At 40.4% G+C, this 19,800-nt stretch overlaps 1 protein-coding gene across 32 annotated transcripts in view; it reads left to right on the top strand.

The window, feature by feature from the left end:
- PARD3 (par-3 family cell polarity regulator) overlaps positions 1 to 19,800 on the top strand; it is a 664,552-nt gene that overhangs the window by 330,563 nt on the left and 314,189 nt on the right. For 15 of the 32 annotated variants that reach the window (XM_065586777.1, XM_065586791.1, XM_065586785.1 and 12 more), the window contains exon 6: positions 290 to 427. The exons of the other annotated variants lie outside the window; for them this stretch is intronic. In XM_065586777.1, coding sequence (XP_065442849.1) covers positions 290 to 427 — 138 coding nt within the window. The remainder of the gene's footprint in view (positions 1 to 289; positions 428 to 19,800) is intronic. 32 annotated transcript variants of the gene reach the window in all.

Here is a 19,800-nt window from a genome sequence, read left to right on the forward strand (position 1 = left end):
ACAAAATCAAAATTTGTATTGAAGCAAAGTTTATTCAGGAAAAATGAAGCAAGAAATACTTGACCAGTACTTTTTATATACATTGCTGGTCAAGACAAGACATTGTTAAATCTCTTTAGAGTAGTTCAGGTACTTTGAATAGTTAATTGACCATTTAATGTGGGTTATTTTTGGTTTAATATTCCTGTATGTGAACATGTAGTTTGTACAGTGATGGTTATTTGCATAGATAGTTCTGACTCTTCATCTACAATAACTGATAGGGATTGTTTATTACCAAAAATTGTAGGTAAAACAGAATATGAGGGACTGTATCCTGAAAAGCAGTGACTCAGAAAAGGACTTAAGGGCCATGGTAGATAACCAGTTGAACGTGAGCTCTCAGTGTGATGCTGCAGCTAAGAGGATGAACGTTATCCTTGGATGTGTAAGTAGAGAAATACCAAGTAGGATCTGGGAGGTGATATAGCCTCTGTTTCTGGCATTAGTGAGGCTGTTACTGGAATCCTTTGTCCAGATTTGATGTCCACACTTTGTAACAGTTTAGGGAATATGTCTGTATCCAGTTACAATTCCATTTGGTTTTATGAACACTATTTGGGCTTGTAACAATCGTTGTGAATTGGATTGTTCATTTGGTAGCTGGCAAGGAAGTCCAAATAGTGTTCATAAAACCAAATGTAGTTCACTGCTCTTCTATTCCTTACTAATCGGAACCAAACTGCAGGAAAGAAAAAATTGTATGCTGTTAACTGGTTTGACTGTACTTCCTATTTGGCCAACTTGCGGGGGAGGGGAATGTATAGGGATAGCGAAGCTGGATGCTCAAAGAATGAAAATCATTTGTTACAACAAAAACTTGAGTGGTGGACATGTCATGAGATCAGTGAGAAACCTGCCAGTAACTTCTGTTTTCCATCAGAACCAGAAAAATATCCAAATCATATTGATAGTGAATCAGATCCAGAGATTTGAAATATAAGATAAGCATTGCGCACAGCATGTATTTTCTGTGGGTCTTAAAATATGGTCTTGCATTATCCTTTCTTAAGTTTACATGTGAAGTAGTAGAATACCACTCATTATTTTATAGGTTTATATGAAAATGTCTCTCTCTGCCCCATCTATATCTACTCACACATATCTATGGATGGATGTGTGTGGGTGTATTTGCATATATATAATCTCTATATATCTATATGTATACACACTTTTTAAAATTCAAAATTGAAAGGTTCATATTAGGGCTGAGTGTATTGATATTTGAAAAGGAAGAATTACATTCTAAATTGTTGTGAGATATTTCTAAAAAAAGACTATTTAACAGGAATTTAGAGCTCTGTGCACACATATCCTATGTGAAAAACAATGAAGTTCTTGAAATATGTGGTAAAATGGTTAATCAGGTCTACCTAAAAGTTTATCCATTATCTCATTTGAATGACAATCATGTATATTAGTTTTTTCAGTGTGGTAGAGTGGGGCTTTAGTTTATATTAGACAGTCAGATGGAATAAACTGATTGGGGACAGCAAGAATAGTTCAGCTTTTATAAACAGTATCTCATGATGATATCTATCATTTCATACTGTGCTTTAAATAGGAGACAAAATCTTTGGGCCATGTACTTGCATGTAGCGGTACACACATTGGCCTTGGAAAAACAGAGGGAATTGCACATGTGAATCCAGGGGTAGAATTTAGACCTTTGTATGAAGAGTTGTTCATATTGAACAATTTTTAATTATTTTTTTTTACCCAAAATGGTTGGGATTGGGGATTTCAGCTATTTGCTGATATAGGGGGGGAAAAAGGAGACACATCAGATATTTATTTATTTTGTGTGTGTACCGTACAACGGACATAGATTCTATAGCACTCACTTTTTAACCACACGTGATGACGGTGTAATATAATTGCAAGAAAAATCATTGTTGCAGCTAGTCAGTTTTTGTGTGTTTTTTTTTTTAAATATATCCCATTACAATATCAGCTCTGACTGTATTCAAGTTTGCCTTCCTGAACTTCATCTGATGGATATCAGTCTTCATACACCTCCTGTCTTTGAAGGAAACCCCTCTGAGTCTTAGGTGCTTGAGTCTGAGGTTCTTGTGCCATTGCAAGGATGATATGTGTTCGAGTTCTTCCTTCCCTTCTTTTAAAAAACAGTTTATTATCTCCTCCCTCCATGTAGCAGGGTTATTTTTTAGCATGATCACTTTTGGATGCACAAATACTGTAATACCCGTGCTACTTTTTTGTCCTGTGTCACTTGTCCTCTGTTCACTTTCATTCCAAATTTTCTAAGGATGGTTTATAATACAATTTTTCTAACTATTTTTATAATGTGTTTGTGCTACTGCACAGCATCCCCAAGTGTCTTGGTGGGAGTGCTTTATAAATTATTACTGTTCAAAACTATTAGAGACACTAATGGTTAAATGTCTGTGGTCTCTCAGATTTTCTACATTAGGTCCCATGGAACACCAGTTCTGTACTTCTCTAAAATTATTAGAAGCTCAATTCAGAACTCCTTACTTAGTCTAAACTCCCATTGGGACTTCAGTGAGAATATGGCCTTAGTGAAGAGAGAGTGAATAGGGCCCTTAATTACTATAGTGCCAAAGCAATGCTTAAGTGAAATACATTAGTAAAATTAAAATTTGTCTTCATTCCCTTGGTGGGTAATACAGTTAATGAATATAGATCTGACCAAATTGAGATAATTTATTTCATTGGCTGGCGTCATTGTAAAACTTTTCAGTGTATTATAACTCTTTTATACAAACCTTAAACAGATGCAGTTCTTGTATCCGCTTCAAAGACCAGGAAGGTTAAAAGTTTTAAGTGTATTAAACCAATTTTCTTAATTACATCTGTAGTATAGCTTTTTTTTTTTTTTTTTTCCATTTAGAATTCACAATGTATTCTTCAGGCACCTTCTTTTCCAGCAATTTATACCAAGGATTTTTAATAACCATTATTTACACTGTAGTTATTTTTTTTTAAATCCCACATTTTTGTTTCAAAAGATTTTTAATGCTTGATATTGCTCATTTTCTCCTACTCCTCTACTTGCACTTTACATTCCTCACTTTTCTTGTTTGCTATCCCTTTGCCCATCTCTCACATTTCTGTCTCATGCCTTCTGTTGTGCTGTTGCCTGTGGTGAATCTTCCCACTTCCTATCTGCCATGCTCCTTTTCTTTCCTTCTTAAAATCCCTTACAAGAAAAAAGCAATGTTCAGATATGGCCACAACAACCGAAGACCATGAGAAACTTCCCTAGTTTTGTTGCAAAATCAAATCACAGGTCAGATTTGCTGGGGTCTGTGAAGCTTTTAAGGGAAGTTCGCAGCTTTGCACTGAAAGCAGGTGGAAGTTGGTGCTTTCAGCTGAACGTCACTTTGAGATTTTGGGCTTATTGGAACCTTAAACTCAATGTAAAATTCAAGGGATAAGAAATCATGTGTTTAGAAACTAAGCCCTTTCAAATGGAACCTGCCAAATTTTCACGTTTTCACTTAGATGGTTAATGGTTACATGGTTAATGTTACTTTGGAAACAGGATGTATATGTAGAGAGATATACATTGGTGCTATAATTTAAATATTGTTTGTTCTACTGAATAGGCTGCTTTAACAGGGATGTCCAGGCTCGTCTGTTGTCACTCTAGCTTCAGGTGGGATCCTGAGAAATTGCTTCTGAGTCATGCTAGCAGATGGATCCTGTTAGTTCCAACCAGGATAATAAAGGGGGTCTGAATATATTTTTGGGCCACAGAAAATTATGACCGAGTAGATTCTGGAGGGAAAACCTATGGACAGCCAAGCTTAGAGAGTAATCCTGTACTGAAGTTTGTTACTGTATGTGAATTACCAATTAGGAGCACTCCCAGGAAGGGAGTGAGGTTGGACAGTAACTCAGGTCTGCATACTCCTTTGAGGAAGAAGTAGTGAATCAGCCTACTCATAATTGTAAATAAATAAAAGGGCTTGCCTTGCATAATCCTTGTCTGGATGAGTCATTTTAATTACTTGATTCCACTTTCTGGTAATAGGGAATGGTATTGTATAATATAACATTAGTCTAAAGAGTTAATAATTTACAGGTAAGTGATTTGTCTGTTTTCCCCCCCACTTCATCTTGGTTTTATTGCATAAGGACAATAGTTTCATTATTAGATGTCTTTAGTTATATTCAGTGGTGAAAGGAGTTCCTGTAATTTATGGGTTCCTTTGAGAAATGTCACAAGATCCTAATGAAGTGACATAGTAAGATTTACTGAATATAGCACACTGAGTACACAGATTTATGTAATAGGACCTAGCTTATGTGATACTCCAAGATCTCTATTCATTTCACCCTTTATAATAGAAAGGAAAAAGGAGCAGACTATCCTGACCACTCATTATTTAATTCATTGAAGTAGGTCATTCTAAAATTACCTTAAGCCTATTTGGCTTGGCATATGAAATTGCTTAATATTTAAATGTTTTTCTTTATCAGCAAATTTAGTGTATTTTTTATATGAAAAGAAGAAACCTCTTATAGGAAGATGGTAGGTATATATAGGTACCAGTGACATAGGGAAAGGTAGGAGATATGTCCTGAATCTCTTACCTAGCAGCCTAAATTTGGCCTTCAAGTCCAGGACCTCCATGGTAGCATTCTCTGAAATGCTTCCAGTTCCACACACAGGGCTAGATAGGCAGAACTGTGGTCTCAATCCATGGATGAGACAATGGTGTAGGGAGAAACCAGAACAAAGAACCAGATCGCTGGTGTATAAAATTAAAAAAAAAAAAGGCGTTTTTAAACTAAGGGCTGGGAGAAAGCCAACAGGTGTGAAGAAGCACATGGTTTGAAGAGAGATATCTCTTAGGATAATGTCTATTAAGGGGGAGCCTCTATATAATAGTAAGGAGGAGAGGATGGAAGTTGCTAAAGTACAAGTAGGGACGAAACAGTCAGTTGAAAGACTTGTATTCAGGTACATCGCATGATGGCAGACCGTTAAAAAGTGACATTTTATAAGTGCTTGTAGACAAATGCTAGAAGTCTGAACACTGATATGGGTGAACTTGTGTGCCTGGTATTGAATGAGGAGATTGATATAATAGGCATCACAGAAACTTGGTGGAATGATGATAATCAACAAGATCTGGTAATACCAGGATAAAAGAATATATAGGAATGACAGAGCATGTCGTGCTGGTGGAGGGAGTGGCACTATATGTGAAAGAAAATGTAGAGTCAAATATAGTAAAAATCTTAAATGACTCACACTGTACCATGGAATCTCTTATGGGTAGAAATTCCATGCTTGAATAATAAGAATGTAGTAGTAGGAATATATTAGTGAAACCTGACCAGGATGGTGGTGGTGACTGTGAAATGTAGAGGCAGATTAAAGAAGATATAAAAATAGAAAACTCAGTAATAATTGGCCATTTCAACTATCCGAATATTGACTGAGTACATGTCACCTCAGGACGGCATGCAGAGATAAAGTTCTTTGACCCCATAAATGACTGTTTCTTGGAGCAGCTAGTCCTGGAGCCCACAAGAAGAGAAGCACTTCTTCGTGTAGTCCTAAGTAGAGCACAGGATCCAGTTCAAAACATGACTATAGCTGAACTGCTTTTTAATAATGACCATAATATAATTTAATTTCACATACTTGTGGGGAGTGGGAGGGGGACAAACCAAAGAAGCCCACCACAATAGCATTTAACTTCAGAAAGGGGAACTGCACAAAAATGAGGAAGCTAGTTAAAGGAAGATTAAAAGGTGCAGTCACAAAAGTGAAATGCCTGCAATCTGTATGGAAACTTTTAAAAACAGCATAATAGAGGCTCAAATTAAATGTACATCCCCAAATTAAAAACATAGTAAGAGGACCAAAAAAGAGCCACCGTGGCTGAACAACAAAGTAAAAGAGGTGGTTAGAGGCAAAAAGGTATCCATTAAAAATTGGAAATTAAATCCTACTGAGGAAAAGAGAAAGGAGCATAAACTCTGGCAAGTCAAATGTAAAAGTATAATTAGACAGGCCAAAAAAGCATGTGAAGAGCAAACAGCCAAAGACTCAAAAATTAACTGTAATTTTTTTTGAGTACATCAGAAGCAGAAAGCCTGCCAAACTATCAGTGGAACCACTGGATGATTGAGCAGGACCGGCTCTAGGATTTTTGCCACCCGAAGCGGGGGGGGGGGAAGGGGGGAAAGTCGTGATCGCAAGCGGCGGCAGCTCTACCGCCGCTTCATTCTACGGCGGCAGGTCCTTCACTCCAAGAGGGAGTGACAGCCCCGCCGCCAAACGGCCGGATGTGCCGCCCCCCTCTTCATTGGCCGCCCCAGGCACCTGCTTGCTAGGCTGGTGCCTGGAGCCGGCCCTGGATTGAGGTACTAAAGGAGAGCTCAAGGGACACAAGTCCATTGCGGAAAAGTTAAATGAATTATTTGCATCAGTCTGCATGCAGAGGATATGAGTGAGATTCCTTTAAGTTTTATTGTTTTTTAAATAATAATTACACACCATGGAGCAAACAAACAAACCCATAAAGTGATGCATCCTAAACGTCCTAAGCTTCAGATTCCTTCTAAATGTTTCTTCACAGCGGAGCCAATATTCAACCACTGTATTAGAGCTTAATTTGCGTCTTCATTCAAACCCATATTTTTTGTTTATTTCAGAACCTTATGTTTTCCCACTGCTTTGTCTTTTATGGTGATTGCTGATAATTTCAATCCATTTATCCAAAGCAAATAAATTAAATGTCGAAAAAATAAAATATCTGCAAGCATCTGTGTTTGAAATGATTAAAACAAGCATTAGTGTTAATTATTAGCTTTCCTCATACCCTTATTTGGGATAGCCATTTTATTTATCTTGGTTTGCTCTAGATGCAAATACAGTACAAACTAGAATACATTTTATAAAATAGACCAAGGGATAGTGAAACTTTGTCTTGCCCAGACTAACCCATCAGCCCTGTCAGTAGCCATCTCCTGGTGACCTGAGGGTCAGTGGAGAGAGATTGCCATAGAAAGAGTACATTTTGAATACAATGTGTAAAGAGGGTGGCAGACACTGTAGGATCCTGCGTGTGGAACAGCACTCTGTTGGTCCATCTTGAAAATCAAATGCTTGACTCCAGCAGGAAGGTGCTCTGTACTTCTCGCTGAGTCACTTTGGGTTTGTCTACACAGCAGCTAGACAGCCGCAGCTGGCCTGTGCCAGCTGACCAGGGCTCACGGGGATCAGGCTGAAGCTTGAGCTCTAGGACCCTGCGAGGTGAGAGTATCCCAGACCTGGGCTCCAGCCTGAGCCCAGAAGTCCAAGCAGCAATGAGACAGCCCCACTGCCCAAGCCCCGCAACCCCGAGTTGGCTGGCACGCACCAGCTGCAGGTTTTTCTTTGCTGTGTAGACATATCCTTTGCGATAAATTCAGGTTCATCCAGTTAGCTGCTGTCTAGGAGAATGAAAGTGTGTGTTTCTTAGGCAGGAGGAAAAAGGGTCAGATTCAAGTATGTTTTTTAATGAAACCCTGGGCAAGGCCAAGGTTGGAGGGAAACCTGAGTTTGACATTTATATTTGGCTACTGGTAATTAACCTACCAGTAAAGCCAAATCCCAGAAAAGTCATATGGCTTAAAGTTTATAGTGTGGGAGTTCAGAGCAGCATTAGGAGTCTGCTTCCTTAGAAAGTGGTACTAGCAATTGCTGCATGCACAAGAGCATTGTCTGAATTAAGTTGTGCAAAAACAAGAATGGTTGAAATTCTATAATTCACTACACTTTTATGACATTGTCTGGTTTGCCTTATCCAAAAAGACACATTCTAGTTCTTCTGAATTTGGAACACATTCTATAGACCAGGTTTAGCTGATTCTATGAAACAATTTATCTGGTTAAAAAGAAAAGGTGAGTGAGGTAATATCTTTCATTGAACCCTTTGCTGTTGATGAGAGAGACAAGCTTTCAAGCTCACGCAGAGCTCTTCTTCAGGTCTGGGGGATTTACTCCGAGTGTCACAGCTAAATACAAGGCGGAACATATGTTTAGCATAAGTTAAAAAAAAAAAAAAAAAAAGGGGGGGGGGGCAGCTGAGGAGGTTGTTAGTGGGTTATAGATTAACAACCCGCCCCCACCATCTGCTTCCCTTTCCTTTCCTCCCTGTGACTGGAGGGGTGTTAACAGGCCACTTAACCTTGAATGGTCCCTTGAAATACGGTAATGCTAGCTACTACTTATGCTAAACAATCTGTTCCACCTTGTATTTAGCTCTGATACTCTGAGAGCAAGTCTACACTACAAAATTAGTCGACTTAGGCTTAGTGTAGACATATCCTACATCAGCAAAACTTATATTGCTCAGGAGTGTGAATATTCCACCCCCACGAGCGACATAAATTACACCAACATAAGCGTTGGTGTGCACAGTGCTATGTCGGCGGGAGAGGCTTGTGCTGCTCGCAGAGGTGGGTTTTTCTATGCTGATGGGCCGTCTTCCCCCCTGCCAGGGGCGCACAGAGACATGCCAGCAGCAGCCGACCCCTTCCGGGAGTGGCCTGGGCCACGGCAGGCAGGCAGCCTGCCTGAACGTGCCACTGCGCCATGGGACTTTTAGCAGCCCGGAGATTGCGAGGGGGCCGGACAGAAATGTTAGATTGGCTGGATCTGGCCCGCGGGCTGTATTTTGCCCACCCCGACCTAAGTGCTACACCTCTCATGGAGGAGGAATTAAGTCGGCATAGTGGGCCACTTACATCGGCAGGAACAACATTGTAGCCTAGACACTTACAGAGTTAGGTTGAATTAAGGCAGCTTACATTGATCTAGCCGTGTAGTGTAGACCTGTCTTGAGTCAGTTTTCCTGACCTGAAGAAGAGCTCTGGCTTGAAAGCTTGTCTCAATCACCAATAGCAGATGGTCCAAGAAATGATATTACTTCACCCACCTTGTCTCTTTAATATCCTGGGATCAACACGGCTACACCACCACTCAACTTTTGGTGTATAGTTTATTATTTTCTTTTTATAGTTGTGTTTTTATAGTTGTGTTTTTTGTCTTGTTTTGCGGTTAGTATTCAAACATAAATTTGTCTTAAGTACTGTTCAGGTCAGCTTGCAGTATATAGAGGTTATGCTGAACATATTGAATATAGGTTTCAGAGTAGCAGCCGTGTTAGTCTGTATCCGCAAAAAAGAAGAACAGGAGTACTTGTGGCACCTTAGAGACTAACAAATTACAAATTTGTTAGTCTCTAAGGTGCCACAAGTACTCCTGTTCTTCTTTTTATATTGAATATATTTATAACTACCTCTCTTCAATTTGTGAATAGTTGTGGCTATATCATTAATAGATTTTTAACCAGGGTTCTTATTGAGAAAACTCAGTCATTGGTAACTTGTATATTTTTATTCACAAATCTTTTTTCTTTACTATAGTTTTTCACAGCTAGTAAACACACTTGTATTGCAAATTGGGGGGTCATTTTCCCGCTCTCATTTATCCTGTTTTCTTTGAAAACTAGTAATTATTTCCCTCAGTTGCTCAGCAGGAAGATGGCCTATTGTAATCTTTTTTGCTGCCAAATGCAGCTAACAACCCAATATTTTCTATTTAGGTAGTGGTGTGTTTTTTGCTCTTGATGTGTTTCACTGCTCAGTCCCAAAAAGAAACACCACCATGTTGAGATGTTGGAGATATGGTACAATCCTGGGGTTTTGGAATACCAACCAGCAGTACAATAGAATTAATTTAACACACTGGAATGTTTATTTTCAGTAATGTGTTTTTAAAAAGTAACTGTACTTACAGTATTTACTTCAGTTTGTTTATTTTTATTTTTTTAACAAAAATAAAAACATTTGCTAACTTAAAACATATAACACAGTAGTACATGCAGTTCCTTAATTTTTATGTCATAGGCAGCCTATTTCTCTCTTTCTGTGATTACGCTAATGCTCTGAAATGCATTAGCTTTTAAGGTAATTGTGGTGATTGAAATCACAGACTCTAAATAAGATTAAAGACCAGTAAAGTTATTAAAGTAGCAAAATTTAACAGTACAGAACCTTGGAAACATGGTCTTGCTTCCATCTGGAGCATTAAACTTGAGCATACTTCCAAGAAAGAGAAGCTCAGAAATGCTCAGATAGCCAAATCATGCTCAGTTCTGTAATATTATAAATCTGCAAATGGATTTTGAGAGTCACCTTTCTTATCTCATTTACACAGTTTAAAAAAATTTGCTCTAAGACATTAATTTCACAGTGTTGCATGGCTTAATTTTCTCCTATATTTTAGAAGACTGACAGTGCAGATATCACCATGTCTGTCACACCATTTTTCTTTCTACAAGAATATGTGTTCCAGGGCTCTTTGTTTCTCATACATTAATAGCTAGTAGACTGGCCCCAAAATCAGAATCTGGGATGAGTGTCCCTGTGTATCCTCCGGGAGTAATATTTTAAAGTCACTGTATCTGTTGGTACTTAGGAATATGATTTTTGTACTTTTTATTTTTGCCAGCTTTTACCATCTGTGTGTCTGGTTGTTGTTGTATTTTTTTTTTTGGCTCCTTGATTTAATTTTTCCGTTTAATTTCTCAGTTTCACTGGAATTTCTCTGTCTTTCTGACTCATCTGTGAACTTAGACATTTTTAAAAAAATCATTGACATCAGTTACACAGTAAAAAAAAATCTTGGCCTTCACAGTTTGAAGTTTTAAATCTATCCTGTTTAACTTTTTATCAAGTCATTTCTGGTATAAGCAGCCCACTTTTGAAGGTACAATACTTTTTTTTTTTTTTTTTAATTGCTTTGGATGAAATTGAAGTATTTTGGCGGGAAATGCTAGTTTGATCACATTAAGCACATTCTAGTTTTTCATACTCATTTAGTTTTTAATACCCTTGAGGGAATAATTTTCTTGAGAAATTTGTGTGGTAATCGTAAACAGACATAATTTAGTAATTTTCTCATGAAACATTGGCTGAAGTTTTGGCACTAATGACCTGAAACTCTCACAAACAGGAACACATTTTTGTTTAAAGTCCAAGAAAAATAGTTCTTGAAGTCAAATAAAAATAAGTTGTTGTTCAGTATTTTTCAGACTTATTTTCATAAAGAGAATGTATAACTATCAGTTGGTAAAAGTCATATGACTTCAGGAGGCATATTCTAACATTTCAATAATGGAGCTCATTTTTTTCAGTTTTTTGAAAATATTTTACAAGGAAATTGCATCATGTTAGTAGCTTTATTTTAATGTATAAGCATAACTGTGTAGCACATTCCATCAAGTCTTTTGCTAGTATATGTAAGATTCTTTTAAACTAACAACAGTGCTGCTGTCATGATCTTTTGACATACATATTTGCTTTTAGCCAGGAAATACAGTACATTCCTTGTGGTCAAATTTAATTAATTTTTCATAGGAGCAGGTTTATTTTTAGCCCCTTAACATCTTTTTGTCACTAGCTGATAAAGGTTATTTTCACCCTACTGTACACATTTACTTATAGCTGATATTTTGAGGGGGGAGGAAGTATCTTTTCCCTTTTGAGCTTCTTTTCTGGTTTCTAATTAAATATTATTTGTGTACTGCTGTCAAAAAACACAGCAAGCTTGTGAATCTTATTAAAATACCAGAATTAATAGGCGAAAAGATGTTCACTTTTGAAAACATGAGCCTAATGATCTTATTATGCTTTCCACTCTGTGTGGTCTACTCTGAATTATTTTTCATATCAGTGATGTAGAATATCAAAGGCCAAAGTGAGTGTTCTGTTTACTCAAGCCAGTATCCCTTTTTTTAAGAGAAACATTGCTGTGAAATTCTGAGGTGTAACTATTCCTTGTTCTATGCAGTTCTGATATGCCTGTAGTTTTTAATAACCACTGTTTTTCTTTCAAATGCATGCTGTTACCTTTTTTGTAAAGAAGTGCAGCTGGGGAAAAACAGTACAGACATATCCTGTTACTATTTCATTGAATTATTTTGAACTTTGAGTCCGAGAGAGAGAAATCTGTGTTTGTTTTCGAGAGGAGAGGAAGGGTAATAATAAGTGCTTTGTTTGATGTTTTCAGTTATATAAAGTTTTAGCAAAGCCTTTCAGAGTTTCTAATAAATGTACATTCAAACACTATTTTAGTGGCATAATGGATCTTATTAAAAGGCCATTCTCAGGGTTTATGAGCTCCAAAATTTTACTTGACCTTACCTTGAGGGTATTTTTTTTTTATTTTTTTCCTTTTTGGATTTAACTTCCTGAGTCCCCTAAGAAACACTAACCCTTTTAGTGATCCTTTAAGTGATGGAAACTAGACAACCCAGTCAGTATGTGTTCTCCATTATAATAATGCCCATGCACAGATGGGATTAATTGAAAAATGACAGTAATCTGTGATCTAGATTTTGTTGTCGTTCGTTTAAGGTTTGAAGTTTTCGGAAGACCTGTGTTTCAGTTGAGAATGTAGGCTTTAGAGTCCTACCTGGATGCCTGCATTCCTCCTCTCTGGCCTGCAATTTGTTACCCTCCAGTCTGTTTAGAAGGGAATGGCTAAACTAACCTTCCTTGTACATGGGTCAAGTAATTCATGTCATCCATTTTCTGCACTGGTTTCCTTCTGCCTTACACCTAAAGTTCAAGCTGTTGAACTCATCTTCAAGGACCTGTACAACTTTGCCTCCACTTAACTCTTTTCTTTCTTATTTTATTTCTCACCTTCTGCATGAATCCTGTCTCACCTCTTACATCACATCCTTCTCCCACTTGCATGTGCTGCCCTTCCACACCTGCAATGCTGTACCTATTCAGTGGACAAGTGCTGTACCTATCTAGTGGCACATCTATTCTTACAGTTCTCACTACTACAAATCCCAGAAATGCTCAGCCAGGTCTGTAAAGATGCAGTCTCAAGCTCAAAATAAAAATGTCTGCAGACAGACCATTTCTCTGGGTATCCCAGTCTGTACACTTGGTGATGTCTGCCTGGCTATAACATAAGCTCCTCAGGATAGGGACTGTGGGTACATCTACACAGCAAAGAAAAACCCGAGGCTGGCCCAAGCCAGGTGACTGGGGCTCGTGGGGTTTGGGTTGCAGAGCTGTTTCACTGCTATGTAGACCAGTGCTCTCCAAACTTTTTTGAGCGCACCCCTATCAGTAAAAAAATTTTGAGCATGCACCCCCTGCTGTGCCGAAGCGCAAAAAAAAAGCGCTCCTCCTGCCGCGCACTGTCAAGGATCCTCTTGCTCACCCCCTGGGGTGTGCGCACCCCACTTTGGAGACCACTGATGTAGACTTTCAGCTCAGGATAAAGAACCTATTGGGTGGGTCACAGCCTGAGCCCCCTGAGCCTGAGTTGGCTAGCATGGGCCAGTTGTGGGTTTTTCTTTGCTGTATAGACCTACCCTGTTTTGTTTCTGTCTTGTAGGTGCAGACCTAATTACTTGTATTCAGTAATATTGAGTAAGGCTAAGATTTTTGTAACGGTTATTTTTAGTAAAAGTCACAGACAAGTCGCAGGCAATAAACAAAAATTCAAGGAGCCCAGGATCTGTCTTTGACATAACTAAAAATAACTGGGGGCAGGGCTAAGTAGGGGGGGAGGAATGGAGTCTCATGGGGGGAAGAGGGGGGGACCTGACAGGCCGAGACCCCTGCCATAGTGTGGGGCACAGCCCTGGCTCCAGCAGCCACGGGGGGGGGGGGGGTGCAGCCATGGTGGGTGCACAGCCCTCACGTTGGAGCTGCGGGGCAGGGGTGCGCAGCCCCGGGTTGTAGCCCCCGCCGGCAGCTGGGGATTGGAGGTGGCACATGGCCCTGGGAAGCTGTGAGGGGGGCACATGGCCCCCGCTGCAGCCGGGCAGTGACATGTGGCCCCAGCTGCAGCCCCCTGGTAGAAGCCACGGGGCTGGGACTTAGGGCCCCTGCTGAAGTCCCTGGCAGAAGTGGCCAGGCTGGGGTGCAGTAGGGGGGGCGCAGCCATGGGGAGTGCACAACCCCTGCTCTGGAGCTAGCCGCAGCTGCGGGACAGGGGCGCACAGCCTAGCTGTAGTGGCCCACCCCCCGGCAAACCACAGGGCAGGGATTTGCAGAGTCCTGGTTCCAGCCATCCAGCCCCAGTTGCAGCAGGGCATGGGCTCACAGTCCCACCTTCAGCTGCTGACAGCTGAAGTGGAAGAAGTCAGGTAAAATGGAGTTGGCGTCCATACCGCCTGGTGTATAAGTGCACATATGGTGATTGTGAGCATTTGAGAATGTGTGTGCTCGACAGTGTGCGTACACAAGCCCTTTTATAACTATCCTATTTATAAGTATGGGAACAACCCACGAGGTTTCAGAAGCATCCAATCTGAATCTTAACACTTAGCCTTGAAGTCAAACTCCATATATAATCCTAAACCTAACCTGTAATGTAGATGTGAAAAGAGCTGAGGAATTGGGTGGAAGAAACTTCATAACATACCTGGCTAATTGTACGATGCTTTGATCAGGGATAGGAGTTAGACCAGAGCTGGGTAAACTATGGCCCAGGGGCTGCATCCGGCCCTCCAGATATCTTAATCTGGCCCTCGAGCTCCTGCCGGGGAATGGGGTCCGGAGTTTGCCCTGCTCCGGTGCTCCAGCCAGTGATTGGGGTCAGGGGTTTGCCCAACTCTGGAAGCAGCAGCATGTCCTCCCTCTGGCTCCTATGCGTAGGGGTAGCCAGGGGGCTCTGCACACTGCCCTTGCTCCAAGCGCTGCCCCCACAGCTCTCATTGGCCAGGACCCACGGCCAATGGGAGCTGTGGGGTGGTGCCTGTGGACAGGGCAGCATGCAGAGCCTCCTGGTCGCGCCTCCACGTAGGAGCCAGAGGGAGGACATGCTGCTGCTTCTGGGAGCTGCTTGAGGTAAGCTCCGCCCAGAGCCTGCACCCCCGATTCCCTCCCGTGCTCCAACCTCATGCCCCAGCCATGATCCCCCTCCGCCCTCCAAAACCCTCAGTCCCAGCCCAGAGCACCCTCCTGCACCTCCAGCTGGAGCCCTCACCTCCCCCTGCATGCCAACCCCCTGTCCCAGTCCGGAGCCCCCACCCACAACCTGAACTTATTTCTGGCCCCACCCCAGAGCCCTCCCCCCCTCCCCCAATTTTGTGAGCATTCATGGCCCGTCATACAATTTCCATACCCAAAAAGTTTGCCCACCTCAGAATTAGACTCAATTCCTTCCCAGTACTTGCATGCAGTCATTTTATGTAACGAAGCATAAAGATTGATTACTATAGCAACAGGGTTTTAATATGTATAATTGTTAAGGTGGTTGATGGTTATAGAATTCTCTAGTCATTTTAAATCCTGTTATACTATTAGGTCATCTAGTCCATCCTCTCACTAGGGTGCTAGGTTATTTCCTACAGTGTATCTTGTAGTTCTTCGTCCAGGCTAGTTTTACATATCTTAAGAAGTGAGAGATTCTTCCTGTTCTCTTGGGAGACGGTTCCACAATCTGATGCATCATACCAAAAGGAAACTTTCCAGATATTTAGTTAAAAATTCCCTTAATGTCACCTCCTTTCTCCTAGTCATACAGCCTTGCACCAGGTGACAGTTCCAGTGTGATCTTGGTATTTACACCTATGGAATAATTGTAGACTATTGTAGAATATTGCTAATTCTCCTCATCCCAAACCTTTGTCAGACTGTAAGGAAACTATACTCTCCCCCCCCCCCCCCCCCGCGCACACACCTTTTCCTTCTAAATAAGCCCCTTAAACTCTTTAATTTTTTCTTCTTTGTCTTTGTGTACACCTTTCTGGTAGCAGGGTGACCAGTACTGATCACAGCATTTGTGTGTGGTCTCACTGAGCTACACAGAGAGGTGCTATCACCTCCTTGCAGCTGGGCAAGATGCTTCGGCATATGTAGCCCCCAGAATACAGTGGGGTGCGTGTGCATATGCTGATGTATTTGGCCCAAATAAGATTGTACCTCAAGGGTGCTCTTTGATGAATAGGAGAAGAAAACTCTCCCTTACAAAGCCATTTCATGGCCACTATTGCCATCCATGGGCTGTGGTAGCCTTAGGATATGTGTACACACCAGCTGCTGTAATTCCTAGCTTGGGTGGGCTTACCTCTGCTAGTTCTGCGTGAGCTAGTGTGCCAAAAATAGCAGTGTGGCCATAATGGTAAAGACAGCAGCTTGGGCTACCTGCCCATGTACAATCCCACCCAACCCCCTGGTGTGTACTAGCCCAAGCTGCTGCCTGTGCTGCTATGGCCAGACTGCTATTTTTAGCAGACTCCATCAAGCAGAACTGGGGTGTGCATGTCTACATGAGCTGGGAATTATGCCTCCCAATTACTTTGGATAACTTATAGACATAAGTCAAATGTGCCCACCACCCCAATGCATGTCTATCTATATCTATATCTATATCTATATCTATATCTATATCTATATCTATATCTATATATATACGTTTTTCCCTTCCCCTAACTCGCATGGTTGGGGGGTAGGGTGTAAAATTCAAATACAATCACCTTTGTTTCCCACAACCCCTCAGGTCCCGGGCTGAGCACAGATTGGCTGGACCTGAGAATCAAGACTTCATATTGTTTGCTGCTACATGCTCCCTGCCCCCTGCTTGCTTATGGTTCCTAGGCAAGTTTTCTCTTTGTCATAATTTTTACATAATACAACCTATTATCTGAATCATACAATGTGTTTATTTTCTTAAATATTCAAATATGTATAGTATTAATAAATACAAATGCCAATGGATGGATCATTCTGCCACTCCTTCCCTCAAAAGATAGCAGGAAGGGGACTTGCTAGCTTTAAATCTGACTTGAAAATTGATTTCATGAGACACTGTCGGCGCGTTAGTAAAATCCCGATATATTAAATGTATTGCAGTCCCATCATGCTCTAATTTGGGAATTTTCTGGTTTTTGACTGCTGTTCTTCATTGGCTTCAATGACTTTTCCCAAGAACCCTGTTTCTTTAACCCCCCCTTAGTGGATCTTATATTTCCCAGTATATGTTACCTTACAGTTATCCAAGTTAAATTACCTCAGTCACCAAGCTTCTCAATCCACAGCCTTGATATGATCCGTCTGGAGTTTCTAACAAAGCTCTTCAGTTGTTTTGGTGTGGTGGTTGATTTATTTTATTTTATTTTATTTTATTTTATTTTATAACTCACCTTAATTCTGTCACCAGCAAATTTCATCACTTTACTTTCCCTTCCTTTTGCATATCATTAATAAGTACATTCAGTAACATTGGTCCCATTACCAATCCCTGAGGAAACCATTATGAGCTTCTCTATGCTCTAGAGATTTTTCTCTCTCTCTGTTCATTACTTCCTTCATCATGGCTATATGTAAGGAGAGAGACAACTGCTTTTTGTCAATTTTATAGATTTTTCTTGCTTTCTGTGCCTATTATACTGTTGCACTATTATACAGTATGTGATGTAGGATTTTCTTGGAGTAAATCAAACCTCAGAAAAGCTTCAATCCAATAATGTTACAGAACTGACATGAACCCATAATGGCAAGGTAATTCAGGGTTAAACTGTGCTTACTTATTGGAGCATGTGTAGCAGACATCAGTAGAGCTGTGGGCACTGATTTCAGTAAACCAAAAGCACTGGATTCACTTGTTTGTATCTCTCAGTTTGCTTGGGGTTCTGAATTCATCTAAAATTCCATGTGAATCCAGTGAACCTCATTAAGTTCAGTATGAAACGAGAGTTCTCCTTGCAGGCTACATCTGCCCCCAACAAATCTTAACTGTCTGACCTTTTATAGGTTTCAGAGTAGCAGCCGTGTTAGTCTGTATCCGCAAAAAGAACAGGAGTACTTGTGGCACCTTAGAGAGTAACAGATTTATTAGAGCATAAGCTTTCGTGGACTACAGCCCACCTTTTATATCAAACTATCTTCTAACTGAGGCACAGTAGCTTTTTTCTTCTTTAATATCCCAGCATCTTCAAAGGTTAGATGGCTGGTCCTCCCTGGGTTGTTAAGGTGGTGACAAACAGGCTTGCTGTTCAGAAGGGTCACCAAGGAAGTCCTGGGCTCTCATGAAACCTGTAACATTTTTATGGGGCATGAAGTATATGTCTAGCCACCATGGTTGTAAACCTTCAGGACACTGTCCACTCATGGACTGATGGGGCTAGGAAGGAACTTGGTCTGTGGGCAGGATATGATTTTCGCACCTTCCTTCAAAGCAGCTATTGCTGACTGCTGTCAGAGACAGGATGCTGGACTGGATGAGCCATTGGTCTAATGCTGTATACACATGAGAGTAGAAGCTAAAGACTTCCTACCCAGCCTCTCCCCAGAAAGTAAATGGCAGAAGATCAGGTCTGTTGGCAAGGAATGTAGTGTAAATGAAGAAGAGTGGCCTGGTTCAGCCTGAGTCTCAAAAGTCTGCATGACTCTCAAAATTGTGCTTTTTCTTGAAAATTGTGTAAAACCTTGTGTAGCAGCACTTACTTTAGTTTGTGTCCCCTATTTTGGAGTAGCTAACAGTTTGTCTTGACTAGGATTTAAGGATGTGTTGTTACAATGCGTTGGCTAACTAGATTTTGTTTACCCATTCCTAACACTGAAGTGTACACTGTAACACACTGTAGCTGGTTGCACACCACCTTGTCTAAACTAGAATGATAAAACATTTTAGTTAGAATGTGTTGGTTAATATGTCCAACACATCATTAATTCCTAATCAAGACAAACCCCAACTCAATTTCTTATCAATGTAGCTAAATTGAAATAAGTCACTCTTAAACTGAAATAACAGTGCCTACACTGGATCGTCACCAGTAAAGTAAAATGGTTTTTAAACTGATTTAAATTAAATCGGTGCAGCATTCTTGTGTAGACAAACCTTCAGGCAGATATCTCTGCATGGGTTACACTCAGGTCAAAATTTTCAAGCTTTTCTTTCCAACCATAAGACAGGTTTTCTCTGATGTATGTTGAAATCAAAGCTTAGATTCTGACATCATCACATGACTCCAGGAATCAGAGCTCTAGACACATGCCTGTTGTGCCTATTTCTCAATCTGGCCCTATATGTAAGGAGTACTGGTAGATATGATTTATTTGGATGAGGGTATTAGGGAATAAGTAATCCTGTGGTGACAAGAAAGTTCTGTCTTGGATTAGAAACTGGCTAAGAGCAGAAAAAATGGTCAGTTTCCAATACTGAAAGGAAGGTGAGTAATGGGTTGCCCCAGGAACAGTACTAGGAATAGTTATTTAATATATTTTAAAATGATCTGGAAAAAAAGGATGAAGACTGAGGTGGCAAAATTTGCAGAAGATACAAAAGTATTTAGGTTAGTTTAAGCTTAGATGAGATTGCTGGGGGAGGGAACTACAGATGAATCTAGTAACTGGATAACGTCATGTAGGCAGTGTTGTAGCCATGTTGGTCCCAGGATATTAGCGAGACAAGGTGGGTGAGGTAATCTCTTTTATTGGACCAACTTCTGGATAACATAGTGGCAGATGAAATTCAGTGTAGCTAAACTCAAGGTAATGCATATTGCAAAGAATAACTTGAACTATCTGTATTGATGAGTAACTGCAACAACTCATGCAAAATTCTGAAGGGTCGTGACCAGCAAAAATTTTTGCTTTATGTGCATCAGCCATCAGAATGTGTGTGGGGGGGAATTTATTAAGAAATTATAGGACTAATACTGAAAAATTATAATGTTTTCATATAAAACAATGTTGCACCTTCACATAGAATATTGTGTCGAATTCTTGTCA

This window comes from Chrysemys picta, chromosome 2 (assembly GCF_011386835.1).
Source record: "Chrysemys picta bellii isolate R12L10 chromosome 2, ASM1138683v2, whole genome shotgun sequence".
Lineage (NCBI taxonomy): Eukaryota > Metazoa > Chordata > Testudines > Emydidae > Chrysemys > Chrysemys picta.